This window comes from Sciurus vulgaris (assembly GCF_902686455.1).
Source record: "Sciurus vulgaris genome assembly, chromosome: 11".
NCBI classification, from domain to species: Eukaryota; Metazoa; Chordata; class Mammalia; order Rodentia; family Sciuridae; genus Sciurus; species Sciurus vulgaris.
Genome location: NC_136472.1, coordinates 14,985,771 through 15,013,060, shown reverse-complemented (window position 1 = coordinate 15,013,060; position 27,290 = coordinate 14,985,771). Strand labels below are relative to the sequence as shown.

At 39.9% G+C, this 27,290-nt stretch overlaps 1 protein-coding gene across 4 annotated transcripts in view; it reads right to left on the bottom strand.

Moving 5' to 3' along the window:
* LOC306639183 (glycine N-acyltransferase-like protein Keg1) overlaps positions 1–19,006 on the bottom strand; it is a 28,125-nt gene extending 9,119 nt beyond the window's left edge. Inside the window, exons 1-2 of one of the 4 annotated variants that reach the window (XM_079102585.1) lie at positions 18,869–18,989; positions 409–520 (exon numbers count right to left, since the gene is read on the bottom strand). In XM_079102585.1, the coding sequence (XP_078958711.1) occupies positions 409–486 (78 nt within the window). In that variant the 5' untranslated portion in view covers positions 487–520; positions 18,869–18,989. Of the gene's footprint in view, positions 1–408; positions 863–18,868 lie in introns of those variants that run through there. The other 3 variants (XM_079102584.1, XM_079102586.1, XM_079102583.1) reach the window with 3 other exon arrangements.
* Positions 19,007–27,290: the final 8,284 nt, after the last annotated feature.

Sequence of the window (27,290 nt, the reverse complement as noted above, 5' to 3'; positions counted from 1 at the left end):
ACCCCACCCCCCCTTTTATATTTTATTTAGAGTTAGGGTCTCACTAAGTTGCTTAGGGCCCCACTAAGTTGCTGAGGCTACCCTTGAACTTGCAATCCTGTCTCAGCCTCTGGAGCCACTGGAATTACAGGCATGTGCTACTGCACCTGGCTTGAAATGTTTCTTTGGGTTAGCAAAGAGCAGTCTCTCTCTTTTTTTTTTTTTTTTTTAATATTGGGCAAGTCACCTTACTGTAACCTGTTTCCTCTTCTGGGATATGAACATATGTGGCTCCCTTCGAGGGGCGATGTGACCTATGTAAGGTACAACATGACACTGTGTAGGTGCTCAGTAAAAGCTTGCGTTCTTTCCCACCTCTGTCTTCATAAGATGCAGCTCTTTGTCTCCCAGAGAATGTCCCACTCTCACCTTTAAGGACTCCGGGAGGTGCTTCAGCAAGGACTTCTCCAGCAGCTGCAGCTGCTGCAGACCCTGCAAGTAGAGCATCTTGGCAGGAATCTAAGCCTCAAAAGAGGAGCAACTACAACAACAAAAGTTGGGAATGAGAAAATGCTTGTCACCATCTGTCTGGATGGCTAAAACAAGGGACCACAAATGGAATGACTTATAAACCACAGGAATTCATTTCTCACACTTCTGGATCCTGGGAAGTCCAAGATGAAGATACAAGCAGAGTCAGTGTCTGGTGAGGGCCTGCTTTCTGGCACCTTCTAGCTATGTCATGCCATGGCTAAAGGGACAAATTAGCTCTCAGGGGTTTCTCATAAAGGACACTAATCCCTTAAATGAGAGATTAATTCATATTCGTGAGGCATTGCCCAAAGGCCCCCAACTCCTAATATTTTAAACTTGGGGGTGAGTTTTCACATATGAATGTGGATACACAGACTTTCAGACCATGGCAATGCTAAATCAACAGGATCTAGATCCACACAACTTTACCTGAAACTTAGGAAATCACAGGGGAGGTGAATCTCCTGCTTTTAATATAACGGCCTTGCGGGAAGGTACAGTCACTTTAGAGTCCTAGCCCTGCTGTGCAGCCTGGGAGTTTGAAAAGGCACCTTTAAGGTCCTGAGATTCCACTTCTTCGAAGGTCCCTGAGAAGAAGAGCAGGTGCTGGGCTCATGTCCAACCCAAGACCGTCTTCAGGGCCTTTAATTGGTGTCACTTAACCAAAGTCCTCACCAACCCCCAAGGAAGGATGAGATTGGCCAAAAACTAAAGACTCTCTGAATTTTTTTTCTCTTCCCTTCTTTATGCTATTGTGAATTTCATCCATTAAAGGCATATTTATTTTAACCAACATTTAAAAAATATTTAGGTGCATCTTTTGGGATGAAGTTGCTTTTAACAACTATCGCCAATACCATCTCTGTGTAGTATTATTTGAAGTCAGGTATTGAGATGCCTCCAGCTTTGCTTTTTAAACTTAGAATTACTTTGGGCTAGTCTGGGCCTTTTATTCTTTCAAATGAATTTTAGGACTTTTTTTTTTTTTTTTTTCTAGTTCTGTGACGAATGTCATTGTAATTTGATGGGGTAAAAAATATATATCCTGAGACTGGATCTTGCCAAATTGTCCAGGTTGGCCTCAACTTGCAATCTTCCAACCTTGGCCTCCTTCTCTATATAAGCCGAGAGAAATTCCTAACATAAATTATGTTTAGTCAAAAATCACTCCCACACATCACCTGGTAAGCACCACAACAGACAAAATTGGGGGTTGAGCATCCTCTAGCCTTTGCTCTGCCCATGGGCCACATAGCTTAGGAAGACCCAGGAAGAAGCTTTTATCAGCATATGTTATAACCATTCACTTTCCTCCTCCCCCACATTAATCAAGTACCTGGGGGTGGGTATTACGTACACATTTTCTTTATTCCTCTTTATATTTTTTCTCTTTTCCTCCATGTCCCATTTTCATGCTTCTGCTTTCTTTTAATTTCTTTTTCAACTTCAATTTTAATGTTTTTAACCTTTTTATTTTATTTCATTCCCCCTTTCTTTACTGTTGTTGTTCATCTTTTGTTGTTTTTGTTTTATTTTTCATTCATTTTTTTACGGTGCCAGAAATTGAGCTTGAGACTTCACAAATATTGGATGGGTGCTCTGCCACTGAGCTATACTCCCAGTACATTTGGCTCCAGTCAGGACCTACTTGGGCTTGAACTCTGACAGACCCTTCAAATTAAGCAATGAGGGAAAAAAAGTCCAAGGTGCCCAATCTTTTCTCCATTGGGTACAGTTAGCGGAGGGAGTTTGACCTCCCCCATAACTGTGGAGGACAGTCACACCCACAAAACCTGAGGCAGAAATAACACAACTGGAGGGATCCAAGATGGCGGACTAGAAGGTGACTGTATTTCCTATTGCTCCAGAACTCAGGATTCAAGAAGGGGAGGCATTGAGAGACTTGGACCAACATAGAGCCACGGGGTGAGTCTCTCCCAACCGGTGAAGCTCGGCCCGGGTGACAGGCCTGGACAGAGGCAGCTTCTCGGAGCAGGGCAAGGCAGTGAGAGTCTTCCCCAAGCAGCCCTGCTCTCTCCGGGAGGCAGGCTCAATCCACAGACAGCTTCTAGGAGCAGGTCCGCCCAGTGAGAGCTTCTCTGCACAGAGCCAACCCCAAGCCCCGGACCCAGCGGTGGGCCCCGGTCCACAGGCGGCTTCTGGGACCAAGGCAGGACAGGGAAAGGCTTTCCCCGAGCAGCCTGGCTCCCTCAGGCAGGGGTAGGCCCTGTCTATAGCCAGCTTCTAAGAGCAAGACCGCCCAGGGAGAGGATTTCCATGCAGAACCAGCCCCCAGTAGCGGGCTAGGGGCAGCTTTCTTAGGAAGCACTGCATTATCAAGTTCCTCCAAGACTTCAGGCTAGTGAAGGCTGGGAGGTGTATATTGGAAATCTACAGGGACACTATAAGTCAATAGAGGAAATCTGAAATATCTCAGTGTTCCACTGATACCTGACCAATACGAGAAAACAAGGGACAAAAATGTCCCAAACAAACCTGAATACTATATCAATAAAACCCAATGACAGCACAGCAGAAGAAATGTCAGAAAGGGAGTTCAGAATGTACATAATTAAAACAATCAGGGAAGCAAACCAGGAGATGAAAGAGCAAATGCAGGCATTAAATGATCGCACCAATCAACAGTTAAAGGAGCAAATACGGGAAGCAAGAGATCATTTCAATAAAGAGTTAGAGATGTTGAAGAAAAACCAAACAGAAATCCTTGAAATGAAGGAAACAATAAACCAAGTTAAAAATGCCATAGAAAGCATAACCAATAGGATAGAACACTTGGAAGACGGAACCTAAGATATTGAAGACAAAATATTTAATCTTGAAAAAAAGTTGACCAAACAGAGAAGATGGTAATAAATCATGAACAGAATCTACAAGAATTATGGGATATCATGAAAAGGCCAAATTTAAGAATTATTGGGATTGAGGAAGGCTTAGAGAAACAAACCAAAGGAATGAACAATCTATTCAATGAAATAATATCAGAAAATTTCCCAAATCTGAAGAATGAAATGGAAAACCAAGTACAAGAGGCTTATAGGACTTCAAATATACAAATTTACAACAGACCCACACCAAGGCACATTATTATGAAAATACCTAACATACAAAATAAAGACAGAATTTTAAAGGCTGCCAGAGAAAAGAATCAAATTACATTCAGGGGGAAACCAATAAGAATATCAGCAGATTTTTCAATCCAGACCCTAAAAGCTAGAAGGGCCTGGAACACATCTACCAAGCCCTGAAAGAAAATGGATGCCAACCAAGAATCTTGTAACCAGCAAAACTTACCTTCAGATTTGATGATGAAATAAAATCCTTCCATGATAAACAAAAGCTAAAGGAATTTACAAAAAGAAAGCCAGCATTACAGAACATTCTCAGCAAAATATTCCGTGAGGAAGAGATGAAAAACAACAATGCAAATCAGCAATGGGAGGAACTAGCCTAAAGGAATAGCCAAATAAAGGAGAAACCAAGTCATGTCAAAAAAAAAAAAAAGAGCCAAATGATCAGGAATACAAATCATATCTCAATAATAACCCTGAATGTTAATGGTCTGAACTCATCAATCAAAAAACACAGACTAGCAGATTGGATTAAAAAGAAAAATCCAACAATTTGCTGCCTTCCTAGAGACTCATCTCATAGAAAGAGATACCCACAGACTAAAGGTGAAAGGATGGGAAGAAACATACCATGCACACGGACACAGCAAAAAAGCTAGAGTGTCCATCCTCATTTCAGATAATGTGGACTTCAGGCCAAAACTAGTCAGAAGGGATAAAGAAGGACATTACATACTGCTTAAGGGAAGCATAAATCAGCAAGACATAACAATCATGAATATCTATGCCCCGAATGTTGGCTCATCCATGTACATCAAACAAATCCTTCTCAATTCCAGAAATCAAATAGACCACAACACAATAATACTAGGCGATTTAAACACACCTTTCTCACCACTGGATAGATCTTCTAAACAAAAATTGAATAAAGAAACCATAGATCTCAATAACACAATCAACAATTTAGACTTAACAGACATATATGGAATATACCATCGAACAAAGAACGAATACACTTTCGTTCTAAAATAGACCATATTTTATGCAACAAAGCTACTGTTAGCAAATACAAGAAGATAGAGATACTACCTTGTACTATATCAGATCATAATGGATTGAAATTAGAAATAAATGACAGAATGAAAAACAGAAACTTCTCCAATACCTGGAGATTAAATAATACACTATTATATGATGAATGGATAACAGAAGACATCAGGAGGGAAATAAAAAAATTCTTAGAAGTAAACGAGAACAAAGACACATCATATCAACATCTCTGGGACACTATTAAAGCAGTACTTAGAGGAAGATTTATTTCATGGAGCACATTCAACAAAAGAAGTAAAAATCAACAAATAAACGACTTAACACTACAGCTCAAAGCCCTAGAAAAAGAAGAGCAGACCAACACCAAAAGTAGTAGAAGACAGGAAATAGTTAAAATCAGAGCTGAAATCAATGAAATTGAAACAAAAGAAACAATCAAAAAATTAACAAAATAAAGAGTTGGTTCTTTGAAAAAATAAACAAAATTGATAAACCCTTAGCCACACTAACAAAGAGAAAGAGAGAAAACTCAAATTACTAAAATTCAGAATGAGCAAGGAAATATCACTACAGACAGGATTGAAATACAAAACATAATTAGAAGCTATTTTGAAAATCTATACTCCAACAAAACAGAAAACCTCGAAGACATCAACAAGTTTCTAGAGACATGTGAATTACCTAAACTGAACGAGGAGGACATACACAACTTAAATGAATCAATTTCAATTAATGAAATAGAAGAGGTCATCAAAAGCCTATAAACAAAGAAAAGTCCGGGACCAGATGGGTTCTCAGCTGAGTTCTACAAAACCTTTAAAGAAGAGCTCATTCCAATACTCCTCAAAGTAGTCCATGAAATAGAAAATGAGGGAACCCTCCCAAACTCATTCTATGAAGCCAATATCACCCTGATACCTAAACCAGATAGAGACACATAGAGGAAAGAAAGCTTCAGACCAATATCCTTAATGAACATTGATGCAAAAATTCTCAACAAAATTTTAGCAAATTGCATACAAAAATATATTAAAAAGATAGTGCATCACGATCAAGTGGGTTTTATCGCTGGGATGCAAGGTTGGTTCAACATCAGGAAATCAATAAATGTCATCCGAGGTTTCAAGATGGTGGCCTAGAGGGTGGCTGCATTTCATGTTGCTCCAGGACTCAGGATTCAAAAGAGGAGGTATTGAGACACTTGGGACCAACTCAAAGCAGCCGGGTGACTCTCACCCATTGGGAAGGCATCCTGGATGGGACGGTGGTCCTGGAACGCAGGGAACTTTGTGAAGTAGAGCTGCCGGCGAGACACCCCTCCCCCCGCTGGACCAGTGAACGCGGACAACTGGGAGCTCTGTAAAGGAGGCCGCTTGGCACAGCGCTGGGACTCGGAGCAACCACTGGGGCTCCGGCGGCTGCCCAGGGGAGGAGTGGCGAGGAGAGCCCAGGGGAGGTGTGGACTCAGAACACCGGGGCCTGCCCTGAGGAGAAGGAGGAGGAACGTGGCCACTTGGATTCGGAGTGACTGCACCAGAGCTACAGGCGGTTGCCAGAGGAGAAGCTGCGCGGCGAGCTGTTTGGACTCTAAGCGACCACTTCTGAACACCGGAGCCTGCCCTGAGGACGAGGAGGAGGAAGAGGAGCGCGGCCGCTTGGATTCGGGGTGACTACACCAGAGCTACAGGCGGCTGCCAGAGGAGGGGCTGCGTGGCGAGCTGTTTGAACTTAGACCACTTCTGAACCCCGGGGCCTGCCCGGAGGAGTAGGAGGAGGAGGAGGAGGAGCGCGGTGGGTCGTTTGGACTCGCAGTGACTGCATTAGCGCTCCAGGCGGCTGCTCAGAGGAGAAGGCGAGTGGTGAGTTGTTTGGACTTAAAGTGACAGCTCCTGAACACAGGGGGGCTGCCTGGAGGAGAAACGTGGTGGGACGCTTGGTCTTGAGTGGCCGCACCAGAGCTCCGGGCGGTTGCCCAGAGGACCCGTGCAGCGGGTCACGTGGATTCAGAGCCACTCAGAGCGACCGCTCCTGAACACCCGGGGGGTTATCTGGAGAAGGAGGAGGAACGGGGAGGGTCACTTCGACTTGGAGTGAGTGACTGCCCAGGGCTACGGGTGGTTGGTGGGAGGAGGAGGCACGCAGTGAGTTTCTTGGACTCCTAGTGACCACACCAGAATACTGGGCGGCTGTCTGGAGGAAGAGGCCTGTGGCGGGTCTCTGGCACTCAGAGCGATTGTTCGGGGCCCCAGGTGGCTGCTCAGAGGAGGGGCCGCATAGCCAGGCGATTAGGTGCAGAGCAGGGTCCCAGGATCTAGGAGGCTTCTGGGTGGAAGAGCCGCACAGAGACAGGCTTAGGGTGGAGCGAAGGTTCCAGGCCTGCGGGCAGATTCTCTGAGGAGGGGCAGCCTAAGGAGATTCATCTGCGAAGGGTGAGGCTCCCAGGCCCAGGAGGCAGGGCCGGGCCCCTGGGAACTTTGCAGAGGAAGGCAGCCCAGCCCAGGTGGCAGCTGTAAATTGAGGGAAACCTCTAGGAGGGAACTGACCAGCGAGACCTCCCCACCGGGTGAGCCTTCCCTGCTGGGTGAGGTTTCCCCACAAGGATGGTAAAACCAGAGACTCAGGCCCAAACAGGCCTTGCCTCAGCCCGCAGCCTAGGTCCCCTTTGGATGACCATTGGTCAACAAGTGGAGGCACCTCTGCCCACTAGCAGGGATTATACCCCACCTGAAGGACACCACTCCTAGAGAGGCAGCTTCCTTGTGGAGCACTGCATTATCAACTTCCTCCAAGACTTCAGCCTACTGAAGGCTAAGGGGGGATATATATAGAAATCTTCAGGGACATTGTAAGTCAATAGAGGAAATCTGCGATATCTCAGTGGTCCACTGATACCTGAACAATATGAGAAAACAAGGAAAGAAAATGCTGCAAACAAATCTAGATGTTACATCAATAAAACCCAATGACAGCATGGCAGAAGAAATGACAGGAGTTCAGAATGTACATAATTAAAATGATCAGAGAAGCAAACGAGGAGATGAAAGAGCAAATGCAAGCATTGAATGATTGCACCAATCGACAGTTAAAAGAGCAAATACAGGAAGCAAAAGATCATTTCAATAAAGAGTTAGAGATATTGAAAAAAAAAAACAAACAGAAATCCTTGACATGAAGGAAACAATAAACCAAATTAAGAACTCCATAGAAAGCATATACAATAGGATAGAACACCTGGAAGACAGAACCTCAGACATTGAAGACAAAATATTTAACCTTGAAAACAAAGTTGAACAAACAGAGAAGATGGTAATAAATCATGAACAGAATCTACAAGAACTATGGGATATCATGAAAAGGCCAAATTTAAGAATTATCTGGATTGAGGAAGGTCTAGAGAAACAAGCCAAAGGAATGAACAACCTATTCAATGAAATAATATCAGAAAACTTCCCAAATCTGAAGAATGAAATGGAAAATCAAGTTCAAGAGGCTTACAGGACTCCAAATACACAAAATTACAACAGACCCACACCAAGGCACATTATAATGAAAATACCTAACATACAAAATAAAGACAGAATTTTAAAGGCTGTGAGAGAAAAGAACCAAATTACATTCAGGGGGAAACCAATACGGATATCAGCAGATTTTTCAATCCAGACCCTAAAAGCTAGAAGGGACTAGAACAACATTTTTCAAGCCCTGAAAGAGAATGGATGCCAACCAAGAATCTTATACCCAGCAAAACTTACCTTCAAATTTGACGATGAAATAAAATCCTTCCATGATAAACAAAAGCTAAAAGAATTTACAAAAAGAAAGCCAGCATTACAGAACATTCTCAGCAAAATATTCCATGAGGAAGAGATGAAAAACAAAGAAGCAAATCAGCAAAGGGAGGAATTATCCTAAAGGAATTGTAAAATAAAGGAGGAAACAAGTTGTGTCAAACAAATAAATAAACAAAATTTAAAAAATGAACCAAATGACCGGGAAACCAAATCATTTCTCTATAATAACCCTGAATGTTAATGGCCTGAATTCATCAATCAAAAGACATAGACTGGCAGATTGGATTAAAAAGAAAGATCCAACAATATGTTGCCTGCAAGAGACTCACCTCATAGAAAAAGATACCCATAGACTAAAGGTGAAAGGATGGGGAAAATCATACCATGCACATTGACTCAGCAAAAAAGCTGGAGTATCCATCCTCATTTCCGATAATGTGGACTTCAAGCCAAAGTTAGTCAGAAGGGATAAAGAAGGACATTTCATACTTCTTAAGGGAAGCATAAATCAGCAAGATATAACAATCATGAACATCTATGCCCCAAACAGTGGCTCATCCATGTATGTCAAACAAATCCTTCTCAATTTCAGAAACCAAATAGACCATAACACAATAATACTAGGTGATTTTAACACGCCTCTCTCACCACTGGACAGATCGTCCAGACAAAAATTGAACAAAGAAACCATGGATCTCAATAACACAATCAATAATTTAGACTTAACGGACATTTATAGAATATACTATCCAACCAAGAGCGAATACACTTTCTTCTCAGTAGCACATGGATCCTTCTCTAAAATAGACCATATATTATGCCACAAAGCTAATGTTAGCAAATACAAGAAGATAGAGACACTACCATGTATTCTATCAGATCATAATGGATTGAAGTTAGAAATAAATGAAAGAGTAAAACACAGAAACTATTCCAACACCTGGAGATTAAACAATATGCTATTATATGATGAATGGATAACAGAAGATATTAGGAAGGAAATTAAAAAATTCTTAGAGGTAAATGAGAACAAAGAAACATCATATCAAAATCTCTGGGACACTATGAAAGCAGTACAGGAGCGCATTTAATAAAAGAAGTAAAACTCAACAAATAAACGACCTAACACTACAGCTCAAATCCCTAGAAAAAGAAGAACAGAACAGCACCAAAAGTAGTAGAAGACAGGAAATAGTTAAACTCAGAGCTGAAATCAATGAAATTGAAACAAAAGAAACAATACAAAAAATTGACAAAATAAATAGTTGGTTCTTCGAAAAAATAAACAAAATTGATAAACCTTTAGCCACACTAACAAAGAGAAGACGAGAGAAAACCCAAATCACTAAAATTTGGAATGAACAAGGAAATATCACAACAGACACGATTGAAATACAAAACATAATTAGAAGCTATTTTGAAAATCTGTACTCCAACAAAATAGAAAATTTCGAAGACATCAACAGGTTTCTAGAGACATATGAATTGCCTAAACTGAACGAGGAGGACATAAACAATTTAAATAGACCAATTTCAAGTACTGAAGTAGAAGAAGTCATCAAAAACCTACCAACAAAGAAAAGTCCGGGACCAGATGGGTTCTCAGCCGAGTTCTACAAAACCTTTAAAGAAGAGCTCATTCCAATACTTCTCAAAGTATTCCATAAAATAGAAGAGGAGGGAACCCTCCCAAACTCATTCTATGAAGCCAGTATCACACTGATACCTAAACCAGACAGAGACTCATCAAGGAAAGAAAATTTCAGACCAATATCCTTAATGAACATCGACACAAAAATTCTCAACAAAATTTTAGCAAATCGCATACAAAAACATATTAAAAAGATAGTGCACCATGATCAAGTGGGTTTCATCCCAGAAATGCAAGGTTGGTTCAACATCAGGAAATCAATAAACGTAATTCACCATATTAATAGACTTAAAGTCAAGAATCACATGATTATTTCAATAGATGCAGAAAAAGCATTTGATAAAATACAGCACCCCTTCATGCTCAAAACACTAGAAAAAATAGGGATAGTGGGAACATTCCTTAACATTGTAAAGGCCATTTATGCTAAGCCCATGGCTAATATCATTCTAAATGGTGAAAAACTGTAAGCATTCCCCCTAAAAACTGGAACAAGGCCGGGATGCCCTCTTTCACCACTTCTATTCAACATCGTTCTTGAGACTCTGGCCAGAGCAATTAGACAAACCAAAGAAATTAAAGGGATACGAATTGGAAAAGAAGAACTCAAACTATCCCTGTTCACTGATGACATGATTATATATTTAGAGGAACCTGGAAATTCCACCAGAAAACTTTTAGAACTCATAAGTGAATTCAGTAAAGTAGCAGGTTACAAGATCAATGCCCATAAATCCAACGCATTTTTATACATAAGTGATGAATCTTCAGAAAGAGAAATTAGGAAAACTACCCCATTCACAATAGCCTTGAAAAAAATAAAATACGTGGGAATCAATCTCACAAAAGAGGTGAAAGACTTCTACAATGAGAACTATACAACACTAAAGAAAGAAATTAAAGAACACCTTAGAAGATGGTAAGATCTTCCATGTTCTTGGATAGGAAGAATTAATATTGTCAAAATGGCCATACTACCTAAAGTGCTATACAAATTCAATGCAATTCCAATTAAAATCCCAATGACGTACCTTATAGAAATAGAGCAAGCAATTATGAAATTCATCGGGAAGAATAAGAAACCCAGAATAGCTAAAGCAATCCTTAGCAGGAAGAGTGAAACAGGGGGTATTGCAATATCAGATCTTCAACTCTACTACAAAGCAATAGTAACAAAAACGGCATGGTATTGGTATCAAAATAGAAAGGAAGATCAATGGTACAGAATAGAGGACACGGACACAAACCCAAATAAATACAATTTTCTCATACTAGACAAAGGTGCCAAAAATATGCAATGGAGAAAAGATAGCCTCTTCAACAAATGGTGCTGGGAGAATTGGAAATCCATATGCAACAGAATGAAACTAAACCCATATCTCTCACCATGCACGAAACTAAACTCAAAATGGATTAAGGACCTTGGAATCAGACCAGAGACCCTGCAGATTATAGAAGAAAAAGTAGGTCCAAATCTTCACCTTGTTGGTCTACGATCAGACTTCCTTAACAGGACTCCCATAGCACAAGAAATAAAAGCTAGAATCAACCACTGGGATAGATTCAAACTAAAAAGCTTTCTCTCAGCAAAGGAAACTATCAGCAATGCGAAGAAAGAGCCTACAGAGTGGGAGAATATCTTTGCCAATCATACTTCAGATAGAGCACTAATCTCCAGAATCTATAAAGAACTCGAAAAACTCTACTCCAAGAATTCAAATAATCCAGTCGATAAATGGGCTAAGGAAATGAATAGACACTTCACAGAAGAAGATCTACAAGCAATCAACAAACATATGGAAAAATGCTCAACATCTCTAGTAATAAGAGAAATGCAAATCAAAACCACCCTAAGATTCCATCTCACCCCAATTAGAATGGCGATTATCAAGAATACGAGCAACAACAGGTGTTGGCGAGGATGTGGGGAGAAAGGTACACTCATACATTGCTGGTGGGGCTGCAAATTAGTGCAGCCACTCTGGAAAGCAGTGTGGAGATTCCTTAGAAAACTTGGAATGGACCCTCCATTTGACCCAGCTATCCCACTCCTTGGCCTATACCCAAAGGACTTAAAATCAGCATACTACAGAGATACAGCCACATCAATGTTCATAGCTGCTCAATTCACAATAGCCAGACTGTGGAACCAACCTAGATGCCCTTCAATTGATGAGTGGATAAAGAAACTGTGGTATATATATACAATGGAATATTACTCAGCCATAAAGAATGATAAAATTATGACATTTGCAGGCAAATGGATGAAATTGGAGAATATCATGCTAAGTGAGATAAGCCAATCTCAAAAAGCCAAAGGACGAATGATATCGTTAATAAGTGGAGGATGACACATATTGGGGGGGAGGGAAGGGTTAGTGTTAGGGTTAGAGTTAGGGTTAGGGAGGGGGGCAAGTATGGAGGAAGGAAGTACTGTATAGAGGGTGAAGAGGGGTGGGAGGGGTGGGGGGAAGGGAAAAAATAACAGAATGAATCAAACAACATTACTCTATGTAAATTTATGATTACACAAATGGTATGCCTTTACGCCATGTACAACCAGAGAAACAACATGTATCCCATTTGTTTACAATAAAAAAATATTAAAAAAAAATGTCATCCACCATATCAACAGACTTAAAGTTAAGAATCACATGATTATTTTGATAGATGCAGAAAAAGCATTTGATAAAATACAGCACCCCTTCATGCTCAAAACACTAGAAAAAATAGGAATAGTGGGAACATTCCTTAACATTGTAAAGGCCATCTACACTAAGCCCATGGCTAATATCATTCTAAACGGTGAAAAACTGAAAGCATTCCCCCTAAAAACTGGAACAAGGCAGGGAAGCCCTCTTTCACCACTTCTATTCAGCATTGTCCTTGAAACTCCAGCGAGCGCAATTAGACAAACCAAAGAAATTAAAGGGATACGAATAGGAAAAGAAGAACTCAAACTATCCCTATTTGCTGATGACATGATTATATATTTAGAGGAACCTGGAATTTCCACTAGAAAACTTTTAGAACTCATATGTGAATTCAGTAAAGTAGCAGTTCACAAGATCAATGCTCATATATCCAATGCATTTTTACACATAAGTGATGAATCTTCAGAAAGAGAAATTAGGAAAACTACCCCATTCACAATAGCCTCGAAAAAAATAGAATACTTGGGAATTAATCTCACAAAAGAGATGAATGACCTCTACAATGATAACTACAGAACACTAAAGAAAGAAATTAAAGAAAACCTTAGAAGATGGAAAGATCTTCCATGTTCTTGGATAGGAAGAATTAACATTGTCAAAATGGCCACACTACCAAAAGTGCTATACAGATTCAGTGCAATTCCAATTAAAATACCAATGATGTAGCTTACAGAAATAGAGCAAGCAATTATGAAATTCATCTGGAAGAATAAGAAATCCAGAATAGCTAAAGAAATCCTTAGCAGAAAGAGCGAAGCAGAGGGTATCACAATACCAGATCTTCAACTCTACTACAAAGCAATAGTAACAAAAACAGCATAGTATTGGTACCAAAATAGACAGGTAGATCAATGGTACAAAATAGAGGACATGGACACAAATCCAAATAAATACAATTTTCTCATACTTGACAAAGGTGCCAAAAATATGCAATGGAGAAAAGATAGCCTCTTCAACAAATGGTGCTGGGAAAACTGGAAATCCATATGCAACAGAATAAAACTAAATCCCTATCTCTCACCCTGCACAAAGCTCAACTCAAAATGGATCAAGGACCTTGGAATCAGACCACACCCTGCATCTTATAGAAGAAAAATTAGGTCCAAACCTTCAACATGTCAGCTTAGGACCAGACTTCCTTAACAGGACTCCCATCGCACAAGAAATAAAAGCAAGAATCAATAACTGGGATAGATTCAAACTAAAAAGCTTTCTCTCAGCAAAGGAAACTATCAGTAATGTGAAGAGAGAGCCTACAGAGTAGGAGAATATCTTTGCCACTCATACATCAGATAGAGTGCTAATTTCCAGAATATATAAAGAACTCAAAAAACTCTACACTAAGAATACAAATAATTCAATCAACAAATGGGCTAAGGAAATGAATAGACACTTCACAGAATAAGATGTACAAGCAATCAACAGATATATGAAAAAATGTTCAATATCTCTAGTAATAAGAGAAATGCAAATCAAAACTACCCTAAGATTCCATCTCACCCCAATTAGAATGGCGATTTTCGAGACACTAGCAACAATAGGTGTTGGTGAGGATGTGGGGAAAAAGGTACACTTATACATTGCTGGTGGGGTTGCAAATTAGTGCAACCACTCTGGAAAGCAGTATGGAGATTCCTCAGAAAGCTTGGAATGGAACCACCATTTGACCCATCTATCCCACTCCTTGGCCTATACCCAAAGGACTTAAAATCAGCATACTACAGAGATACAGCCACATGAATGTTCAATACCTATTCATTTCACAATAGCCAGATTGTGGAACCAACCTAGATGTCCTTCAATTGATGAATGGATAAAGAAACTGTGGTATATATATATATATATATATATATATATATATACACAAATGGATGAAATTGGAGAATATCATGCTAAGTGAGATAAGCCAATCTCAAAAAACCAAAGGACGAATGATCTTGCTGATAAGTGGATGATGACACATAATGGGGGGTGGGAGGGGTTAGTGTTAGGGTTAGGGTTAGGTTTAGGGTTAGGGTTAGGGTTAGGGAGGCAAGAATGGAGGAAGGAAGGACTGTGTAGAGGGAAAAGATGGGTGGGAGGTGTGGGGGGAAAATGAATCAAACAACATTACCCTATGTAAATTTATGATTACACAAATGGTATACCTTTACTCCATGTACATACAGAGAAATAACATGTATCCCATTTGTTTACAGTAAAAAAAAATTTTTAAAAAGCTAACTCAAACTGTTTAAAAAACAAAAGAAAGAAATAATACAAGTGTTGTGGACACTGTGTATGGGTCTTCATCCTTGGCCAGTCCCACACCTTGTCAGATTGTACACCACTGACCCAACTGTATGTGAGTCTTGAGAAAGAGCAGAAGCTGTGGTCCCAGCCCTCAGCTTTCCACGTGAAACACAGAATTTCACCAGTATCTAAAGAGAGTATAAAAGCTTCAGGCCCTTAACTACAATTGGAATTGCTAGCTTCTGAACCACTTTCAAGTAACAGAGTCAATATCAATAGAAAAAAAAAAAAAAAACAAGAACAATCAAAAGAAAAAACGGAATGACCAGAACATACAAGATCTCAGGGAAAATATTAAAAGTTCAATTGTCTGCATAATTAGAATAATTGAGGGAGAAAAGCTACAGTCTTAGGGTATTTAAAACCTACCTAACTAATAATAGCAGAACATATTTATAAATCTTGGGAAAGACATAGACATCCATGCAAAGAAGGCATTTGAATCCCAAATAGATATGACCAGAAAAGAACCTCCCCTCAACAAGTTATAAATTACCAAAAGTACAGGATACAGAAAAAATATTAGAATTTGTAAGGGAGAAGCAACAACTCACATTTAAAATCAATACAATTAGACCTACAACAGATTACTCAGCAGAAAATCTAAAGAACAGAAAGGAATGAAATGATGTATTTTGAGTCCAGAAAGAAAATAACCCCTGCCAAAAGTGCTATATCAGAATTGAAGAGAAATAATGACCCTCCAAGATAAGCATAAACTAAGGAAATTCAAGAACACCTGACTAGAATTACAAAAGATACTTGAAGGAAGCCTGTAAGAAGAGAAAGTTAACACAATCAGAAGAGCACATAAAAAATAAATCCCACTAGAAGTGTAGACACACAAATGAGAAATAGGAAAGAATCCAACTTGTCAATGTAACCATCAAACTTTTAAGATGAATAAGAGCATAAGAAATTAAAATAGAATACAAAAAAATAAGAAGGAAAAAACCAAAATAACAGCAACAAGTACATGCCTTCAATAATGACCCCAAGTGTAAATGGTATTAATCTCTACTTACACAGACTGGTTAAATAAATTTAAAAAAATCTGGTCCAAACAATGTGCTGCTTACAAGAAACTAACCCCAACTGCAAAGACAAACAGACTATGATAATCAGCTTTCTGTCATTGTGACCAAATGCCTGACAAGAAAAACTTAGAGGGGAAAAAGTTTATTTTGGTTCATGGTTTGAAAGGTTTAGTCCATGGTAGGCTGACTCCATTGCTCTGGATTCAAGATGAGGGAACTCAAAATGGCCAAAGGGTGTGTCGGAGGCAAGCTGCTCTGGACATGGCAGCTGGGAACAACAGAGAGAGAGGGGAAGGGGGAACCAATGAACACTTCTAGGGCACACCCCCAATGAGTGAACATGACCCACCTCCTGAAGTCATGCCCCAATTGCCTAAAGTTACTACTCGGCCCATTTAAACTAGGATGAACTGATTAGATCACAGCTCACACAATCCAATCATTTGCCCTCCAAACGTTGCTGCATTAACACAGGAGTTTTTGAGGGTTGCCTCATGTCCAAACCATAACACAGAATACAAGTGAAAGGATTGAAAATAATATTCCAAGCAAATGGAATCCAAAGCAAGCAGGAGTAGTTATACTTATTTCTAACAAAAGAGATTTTAAGGCAAAAATTAGTTAGAAGAGACAAAGAAGGTCATTATATAATCATTGAGAGAAAAATTTACCAAGAAATTATAGTGATCATAAATATATATGCACAGATCACTGTAAACATACACACATATATACATATACATCTATATGTGTATGTGTGCATGTATCTATTTTTACAAAACAAATACTGCTAGACATGAAGGGAGAGATAGGCCCCAATACAATAATAGTGTGTTACTTCAATACCCCACTCTTACCAATAGATAGATCATCAGGACAAAAAAAATCAACCAAGAAATATTAGATTTAATTTATACTGTAGATTAAATCAACTCAGTAGACATCTGTTGAATATCCCATCCAAAGCTGCAAAATGCACATTATTTTTATCAGCACATGGAGTTTTTGCCAAAATAGACCATATATTAGGTCACAAAGCAAGTTTTATCAAATTCAAAAATAAGAAGTCATTTCTTTTATCTTATATGATCACAGTGGAATGAAACTACAAATCTATAGCAAGACAAATCTCAGAAATTATATAGGCACATGGATATTGATCAAGACACTATTGAATGAATAGTGGGGTCATTGAAGAAATCAGAAGGGAAACAAAAATTCCTTGACTCAAACTGTGTGTCACAGCAAAAGTAGTACTGTATCAATGAGTGACTATGTCAAAGAGAGAGAGTGTGTGTGTGTGAGAGAGAGATCTCAAATAAATAATCTAATAATGCACCTGAAGATCTTAGGAGAACAAGAAGTCAGTAAAACCAGAGCCAAAATCAGTAGAAGGAAAGACACAATAACAGAGCAAAAATTTAAAAAATAAGACTAAAAGAACAACACAAAGATTCAGTGAAACGAAGAATTGGTTCTTTCAGAGATAAACAAAATCGACAAGCTTTTAGCTAAACTCACCAGAAGAGAGAGACAGAAGAGCCAGATAAATAAAATAACAGATGAAGAGGGAAACAGACACCACTGAAATTCAAAGGATATTTGATAGGGAATATTTTGACAAACTATATGTCAATAAATTATAATCTAGAAGAAATGAATGAATTTCTGGACATACAGGACCTACCAAAATTTAACCAAAAGAATGAAAAACCTAAATAGGTCAACAAGTAATGAGATTGAAAGAGTAATAAAAAGTGTCCAAACAATTAAAAAATTGAGGACTAGATGAATTCACTGTTGAATTTTACCAAACTTTTAAAGAAGAATTAACCCCAATGCTACTCAAATTATTAAAGAGAAATTGAAGGAAACCCTTCAAAACCCATCCCAACCCAGCATTACTCTGTTACCAAAACCTGTTCAAGACACAACAAAAAACTATAGACCAATATCCCTGATGAACATTGAAGCCAAAATTCTCAATAAAATACTTGCAAGTTGAATTCAACAGCACATTATAAAGATCATATACCATGATCAACTTGCTATATCATTCTGGGAACACAACGATGTTAAACAAATACAAATAAGTACACACACTACTGCAGGTAAATAGAAACAAGGATAAAAAATTGCATAATCATCTCAATACATCAGAAATAGTCTTTTTGGTAAAATTCAACACCTCTTTCTGATCAAAATCCTGCTTATACTCTGTAAGTATAGAGGATCATGTATAATGAATGCTGTATAAGACAAACCCATAGCCTATAGCATACTGAATGGCAGCAAACAGCATTTCCTCTAAGATCAGGAATAAGACAAAGCTGTCCACTCTCACTACTCGTATTCAACACAGTAGGTAGAAATTCTAGCCAGAGCAATTAGGCAAGAGAATGAAGGAAAAGGAACATCAGTAAGAAGGAAGTCAAAGTATATCGATTTGTTAATGACATGATTTTACACATAGAAAATCCTAAAGAGTCCACCATAATAAATAAATAAAAACTTAGAACTGATAAACAAATTCAGTAAAGTAGCAGGATACGAAATCAACTCAGTAGCTTTTCTGTGCAACTCATTGAGAAAGAAATCAGGAAAGTAATCCCATTCACAATAGACACAAAAGTGTAAAAAAACTAGAAATAAACCTAACTAAGGAAGTGAAAATTGCCCAACCCTGAAATAAGACACTGGAGCAGCCCTTCCTTGTTAGAGGAGAGCTTACCTGGCAAGCAGTGTCTACACAGCAGGATTTTCAGGACAAATGAGAAGCAGCAGACAGTTCCAGACTCTGGTATTCTCTGCATTCTGATACATAGAATTAGGACCTGCAGGGTGTGTTTGGTAAAATTTCTACAGAAATCATTAACCTGTATATTTTTGTGGACTTTGTTCTTCTAAGTTGAAAAAAAGTGTTGGCTGGTGTGGGGTCAGGAGCATCCAGTTCCTCCCTGAAAGTCTTACATTCAGGGAGCTGATAATGCAAATTTAGGAGGCTGATTTTATGTGTCCTCTCAGCCTTTCTTTCTAGAATGTCAGTTTTCTCTGTTCTGCTTCCAGAAGACCAGCAGGCCAGGGACTGGAAGGAAGATGGGATTGTAAGGCGACACACCTTTCCTCATTCCCAGTTACCAGCCACAGAAGCGAGATGGGGACCAGAGGCACCGGGGGAAATTAGTTGTAAAACCAGAACTCTTTATTTACACATATGCAGAGCAGGAAACCCGCTATATGGACTGCCTGAAGGTTTCTGCCTCATTTCCAAAAACTGCTCTCCCTGGCCCTTGGTTCTTCAATTAAATTTCATGACAGTGCTTCACCATAGGCACTGTTCAGTCACATTTTAATAGTCAAGGAAATTGCAGCTCAGAGATGTCAAGTGTTTCCCTCTTGGTCACATAAACTACTGAATGGTGGCGAGAAGATATAATCTCAGAGCCTTTCATCCGAAGCACTCCCTACACTCACACCTGCTTCGCTATCCTGACACAAGGATACACTTTCTTACCCAGAATGGGTGAGTGCATAGAAAAGGATTTCAATTCCAACTCTATTGAACAAAATAACCAAGAGAGGAGGGTTTGTCACTGTCCTTATCTTTCGATGTGCCAATTCTTTTTTTGTTTTCCAAAGCAGTTAATAATCTCTTTTGGGTTTGAAGAGATATTTGGTTAGAAGTAGAGAGACCCAGAAAGCTTAATTGTGCCTACATACCATAGCTGGGCACCATGTCCCGGAGGGTTTTCTCCATACTTTCAAGCAGCCCAGAAGCTACAATAGTGGTCAGCAAAAGGGCAGTATAATTCCAAAATAAAAGTTTACTGGAAAACAGCCTATCACTTAGTTACATGTTGTAAATGTGGCTGCTTCTCACAGAGATGGTTTGCTGACAAGCCTAAAAATATTTATCACCTGAATCTTAAAAAAATCACTTGCCTACTCTAGGTCTGAAACATTAACTCTTTTTTGTGGGGAGGGGATGGTACCAAGGTTTGAACTCAGGGGAACTTGTCCATTGCACCACATCCCAGCTCTATTTTGTATTTTATTTGGAGACAGGGTCTCACTGAGTTGCCTGGCTCCTAGACATTGCTGAGGCTGGCTTTGAACTCTCAATCCTCCTGCCTCAACCTTCCAAGCTGCTGGGATTACAGGTGTGTGCCACTCGGGAGGTGCACCACTTGGGAGGCTGAGACAAGGGGACTGTGAATTCAAAGTCAATCTCAGCAAAAGTGAGGTGCTAAGCAACTCAGTGAAGCCCCGTCTCCAAATAAAAGACAAAATAAGGCTGGGGATGTGGCTCAGTGGTTGAGTGCCACTGAATGCAATCCTTGGCACCCCCCAACACACACACACACAAAATACATTTACAGCTTGTTATGGGTTAACTTTCTTTCTAAGAAAAGAATGTTTGAGTTCACTTGCTTTGTCAGAGCTTCTGCCACACAAAAGGCTGATTCGGTGCCACAGGCTGAGATTCTCTTATTCCCCTGACCTTGGACACCTGACCACTGCTCCTTCACCCATCCTCCCCACACTCGCCGTGCTCAATTATAAGTTGGAGGAAACCACTGGACTGCAGTATGAAGATCTGGATTCAGATGTCTACTTCCCTTTTGTGTTGGACAAGTCATTTAACTTCCCCGGGGGGCGGGGGTTCCCCATTTCTGAGAAGAGATTGTTGTGTTGGACAATGTCTCAGTCTTTAAAATGTTCTTCTGTGCTCGCTTCGGCAGCACATATACTAAAATGTTCTTCTTGCTCTAACATGCTTTGATTCTATGATTATTCTTGCTCTTATGGAAAATGAGATAAATAGTGAAATCACTCTTTGACTTTAGACACAAACAGGTACAGGTATCACAGAGAAGCTTCTACTTCTCTGCAGTAAGAGTTCTTAGTCTCAGAAAAGCCACTGTCCTCAGGTTGAGCTTTGGTACAGACAGGAATGATAGAGGTGGCTTAGCAGAGTACTCTGCACATGGACTCTCAGATCAAATTCTCAGTATTATAATCAGAACTACCACATCTAATCTCTCTGTGCTGCAGATTTATCATCTGTAGTTGGGTGACTAATGGTATCTACTTTTGCTAGTGTGAATCTGAAATTCCCTGAAGGAGCCACAGTTGTATTAAAGATCCTACAGACTGTTTGACCTTGGTCAAGAAAAAAGAACTTTGCAATTGTGGAGACGCAGAATATTATATGTCCAGACCCAAAATGAACTTGGGATATCTCAGGCCCTTCAGAAAAATAGCCATTTACTTTTACCTTTGTGTGTGACTTGAAATTCTCATGACAATTAAACAAACCTTTCAGAATATACTGTAAAGCTTATTTATATCTAGTGCAGACAACTAGACTCCACCAATCCTAAAGCAAAGAATGCTAAGACAACATCTGAAACCCTTAGAATAGATTTCCCCACTTTGCTGTAACTTGCCTGTCTAATACTCTCACCAGTGTGTTTATTGAATATATTGATTTGACTTATTTTGTTGTTTGGCTATAAAAATTCATATAATCTGTAGAACACATCATTCAGAGTAATCTGAGTCTGGGTAATTGGAACATGGTCGCTCATATTTGGTTCAGAATAAATTATTTCTTTTTCCTTTAAAGCAAAGTTGTTATTTTATGTTAACATTAAGGTCTTTTTTAAAAAGGTTAAATAGGTTAACATATGTGGAATGCTTTGTTAAGTACCTGAAAAATAGAAAATGTATATTTACTTGTCCCAGATATTACTTGTGCAGTCAATTTAAAGAAGTAGGCATTTCCAGAAATTCTTAAAATTGACTGCACGAGTAATACCTGGGACAAAGTAAATTATGAAGTTAAGGTGGGAATTGTGCTTAGAACCTAAACAAGTGCTTGTTAAGGGTTCTTTTTTTTTTTTTTTTTTTTTTAGTGGTGCTGGGGATTGAACCCAGGGACTTGCACTTGCGAGACAAGCGCTCTACCAACTAAGCTATCTCCCCAGTCCTGTTAAGAGTTCTTGGGAATATTTGATGGAAGGTCAAAATGGTGTGACCTTGTATTGGAATAACAACATCACAACCAAAACAATAAAGAACAAAAAGTATGTGATGAGGTTGGAAGTATTAGTCACTTGGGACATCTGGGGGAATGATCTTTCAATGATTATTAGTAGAAGCTGATAGATTTATGCAGAGTTTTGGGTTTATTCTGTTTGTTTATTTTGAGGCAGTCAACCTCTGTGGACTGTTTTCAAAGGATAATCTTGCCTCTTCTGTTGCCACTGAGTGACCATTTCCAAGTCACTCCCTGAGCAGATCTTTTCTTATCCAAAACAGAAATAAGGGGCATTTAAATGATAATAGTCTATCTTGATTGTGCATTTGCTGAATACCCAAACATTGTCTAATAACACATTCAATCCTTACACCGACCCTGTATCTTAAGTTCATTTAATATCCGCACTTTTATGTTTGAGGAAACTGAGTGGTAGATGAGTTATGTCACAAAGCAAGGGGCATGCAGATAGTCACAGGAGGTGTCCTCCTTGGTGACTTGGGAGGTGGTGCATGCCACAATGAACAATGAGCTATCATTCCAGTAACAGAGGTCAGAGGGCAAGCTGTATTCTTAAATTCAGTTAACCTAAGGCATCCTGAGTAGGTCTGAAAAAATATATCACGAATTCTCAGCAAGCAAGTAACTACCTTGTTCACAGTTCCTAATGTAAACCCCATACTGCACAACATTTGAATTCTACTACCCTAAAGAGTTGGTGGCAGCCAATTCAAACAGTGGACACTAGGTTGAGATTCTGAGGCTTGGAGGGAGGAGGTAAGGGTTATATGGGAATGTGATAAGGGTGGAAAGTTGCCCTACAGAAGTAAACACAGGGTCCAGCAACTAGCACACACTCCAGTCCCCTTATTTTGGATCTGCAAATGTTATTTTCAATTAATACCACCTGATGAGAAAAGGGATTCTTGACAGTTCTTGAGCTCTTTAGAATAGATTTTTAGGTGCACCACAAGACAGAGTTGGGCTCTAATCTCACCGGCCATGGCTACCCAGATGCCAATTAGGTAGGTGTTGGTGTAGTGATAAAGGTCATCTGTCATGGCCTGTTTGGTTGGGCACCAGGGAATAAGCCAAATTGCTTATACCAAGATATCTCAATATTGTTACTTAGCATTTCATTATATTCCTATTTCACAAACTTATATGTGGATATTTTTCTTCAAAAATTATCACTATTTATGAATAATTTACATAAAGAGCAAGTCAGGAACTCAATTATTTAATTTATTTTTTAGAAACTCTGCTGAAACAAATGTTTTTTATGTTGTAATATAATTTAAAATCAATCAAAGGTGTACTGGAAATCATAAAAGTGTTCTATAATGCCAAAACTCTAAGAAGAAAGAAGAGTGTTATTGTCAAAATCAAGTTTCAATTTCAAGAATAAATCCTATTCTATTTCAAAGAGCTTCATTATAAACGTATTGTGAACGTGACAATATTGAAATTGACACAGGTAGCCTTGTATTAGGAGTTTTGTGTGCACATGATGAAACTTTACAGAATGAAGATGAGTGATGTCTTTAAAACATAAACCCAAATGTATTATGTAAAAAATAGATTGCATTTCCAGCAAAATGAAAACAAATTTGTTTTAAAAGGTCTCTCAGTGTTGGGCTGGGGATATAGCTCAGTTGGTAGAGTGCTTGCCTCAAAAGCACTAAGGCCCTGGGTTCAAATCCCCAGCACTGCAAAAAAAAAAAAAAAAAAAGATCTCCTAGTGTCAAACAAATAAGAGATGAAATTACCTGAAGACAAAGGAAGGACCAGAAGACATTATTCAGCCAGGGTAGAATAATTGGAAATAAACAGTAATGCATGCACAACTCAGACACAATACCACTGACCATTTTTGTTTTTGAGATCACAGTAAGAAAGCCAATATGATTTCACTCTTAGATTTTGATTACTTTAAATTTCTTTATTTCGTCTTTCATTTGATTTTAATATTTAATTGTACAGATTTAGGACTTACAATGCGATGCACATAGATAGCCAGATTGTTATTATAGTGAAGAATAATAGTTATATTTACCTAACCTTCTTCTTATTTGCCTTCACATATCTTTTCCTGGTATATTTTTGGCTTAGAATGTGCCCCAGCTCTTGTCAGTTTGTCAAGAACTCTTTAATCTTTGAAACCCAGTTTTGGTGAAGCCTGCCAGGAAGGTTCTCTGATTCTCTTCCTTTTCTCTGGCAGCTCTAGCTTTAGTCATCTCTCGGCCAGAGTGCGGGGAGCCATCACGTCTCGCAGGAGAACCGGGTGAAGCGGGAGCCCTTAGCCAGGAATGCCTGGCCTCAGGAGCTCACGGTTGGATATCCACTGTTACAAAACACCTGAGTCTCGTGGTATCCCGTGCTCACTCACAGGTCAGGTGCAAGTGCAAGTATGGGAGATAGGAGTGACGGTAGAGCCAATGGCCTGCTTACCCTCACCCGTGTCATGCTTCTCTCCAAGAAGCTTCTACTGGTCCCTTTTGATCTGTACTGATACAAATAAAGCAAGCGCGGGTTCCCTTCTTTGTTGGAGCCAGACCCTTCTGGACGGCTCAACCCATCCCTCCCCTGCTCTTAAGATATTCTTGCCTTTTGTCTTTTATTTCTTTTCTTTTCTTTTCTTTTTCTTTTTTACAAACTGCATTTTGATTTATTGGACACAAACGGGGTACAAATTTTCGTTTCTATGGTTGTGCATGATGTAGATACCATTCATGTAATCATACATGTACATGGGTAATGATGTTTGTCTCATTCCACCATCTTTCATACCCCTGCCCTCTCCTCCCTCTCATCTCCCTCTACCTAATCCAAAGTTCCTCCATTCTTCTCTCACCTCCCCCCATCTCCCCACCCCCATTATATATCATCTTCCACTTACCAGGGAAAACATTCGGCCTTAGGTTTTTTGGACTTGGCTTATTTCACTTAGGATGATATTCTCCAATTCCATCCATTTATCTGCAAATGCCATAATATTCTTTATGGATGAATAATATTCCATTGTGCATATAGACCACAGTTTCTTTATCCATTCATCTGTTAAAGGGCATCTAGGTTGGTTCCGCAACCTACCTATTGTGAATTGAATTGCTATAAACATTGATGTGACTGTGTTACTCTAGTATGCTAATTTTAAATTCTTTGGGTATAAATCAAGCAGTGGGAGAAATTTCAAAGCTTTTAGTTTGCTGCCCCCTCTGACAGGAACTCTTTCCCTTGCCCACATGGATCATGAGTGACTACTGGGTCCTGGAACAGAGACTGCTTGTGAGGAATTCATAAGAGGAAAATTACGGGTAGGATGTGACCCTCTCTTGTGGAAAGCACACGTGTGAATAGCTCATTGAGAGAAAGAAGACAGAGGAATCTTTCATCACATGACACGAAGCATGGAGAATTCGCTCTCTACAGAGGGGAATTTACTTAACTATCCTGAAAACTATCATAAGGCAAGACAGGGGGTGCAGGTAAGCAGGACATATGGCTCTAGCGGGTCACTCCCATCTGCAGCGTTGTACTTGAACCTGACCTGTGAGCTAACGCAGAATACCACATGACTCGGGCCACCTTGAACCGTGGATATCTGACTGTGAGTTCCTGAGGTTAGGCATTCGTGGTTAATGGCTTGAACTTTGCCTGGATCTCATACACTTGTGGGTGGCTCCCTGCACTGGTGCCCTTTCTTCTATCTCAAAGCAAAATATTAAAATGGAAACATGCATTCTCTTCAAATAAGAATCACCACTTAAAACAACATGAATGCCTTTGTATGTTCTTGCACATTTTTACATCATATTGTGTTGGGACTAATGACACGTTAACTAACTCAGGCTGACTCCTTATTCCCTGGCGAGTGACAAGATCAAAGCCTCAAAGGCGGTTTCAATAGTTAATGACAAGAAATCGGACCACCGTCAGGGATTGGTTAACAACAGTTCCGCGAACATAATTAGCTCGTGCTTGCCATATAGTCCTACAGGACTCTCACCTGCGTGAACCCCGTGCCTTGCTAACCTTTAAGCTGATTGGTTCCCGCCTAGCTCCACCCTACATAAAAGTTGTGTGACTTCCTCAACAAATGAGATTCCTGCTGTGCCTCGTGTGCTGACAGACCTCCCGGCTCTGGTGTGTTTCCTTTGCCGCTGACACTCATCATCCTGCTCCGCCTGTATTCTCCTCAGGCAGGCCCTGAGGAGGTACATCGGACCTTGTTGCCCAACAGGGAGCAACAACTGGTGCCTGTGTGAGGAACGACGAAGTCGCCCACAGGCCAATCAGACTCCCAGTGAGTGTACTCCCATAAAATATGGGACAATCCAATTCCAAGTCTGACCCCTCCCTTGACTCCCTTAGGATTCTCCTTAGAAGTAGAGGATTGGAACGCTCAGATAGCCAGGCGTTTCAGACCTGGAAGGCCCTCACTAAGGCAGCCCCTTGGCTACCTGACTACTCCACATGGGATCGTGTAGAACAACTTGTTAGAAAGAGGGAAATCAGTTTAGGGGAGGGTCCCCCATTGAGAGTCTGCCCTACATTATCCACCCTTAAAGCCTGCTTCTATCCAGGACCTCCTAAAGGGGGCTCCAAGCTTCCCCAAAAAGAGCTGTTGCCTCTGGATAGTGGGAAATCTTCCCAGTGGCCATTCTATGATACTGGGCAAGAACTCACTGACTCTAACCTCCCCCCTTCCTGTATGGCCTTCCCGGTAAATGCTAAAATGTTAGTCTGGGAAGGAATGACTACCGATCACAAATTGGCCTGTGCAGGGATGAAAGATCGCTCCATGGGAAGGTGGTTTGTGGCTACCAAAGATATTGGCACACAGCTTCCACAAGCGAGTGGGCAGATGGAAAGGGATTCCTTATCTTTAAGTCTCTTCTTTCTTGCACTTCTATGCTCTTCCTGCAAACTCAAATACCTCCTTTTTCTCCCCTCTTAATCCCTCCTCCTTCTCCAACTTTGACTCAGCTGTTTCTGCTTCCATTCCCCGACCCAGCCCACCTAGTCCTCCTGCCACGAGGTCCCACATATGCTGGTGTGGAAGGAGTAACCAGCCCAACCATCAGTGGCATGTCCTAGTAAGGAGTAT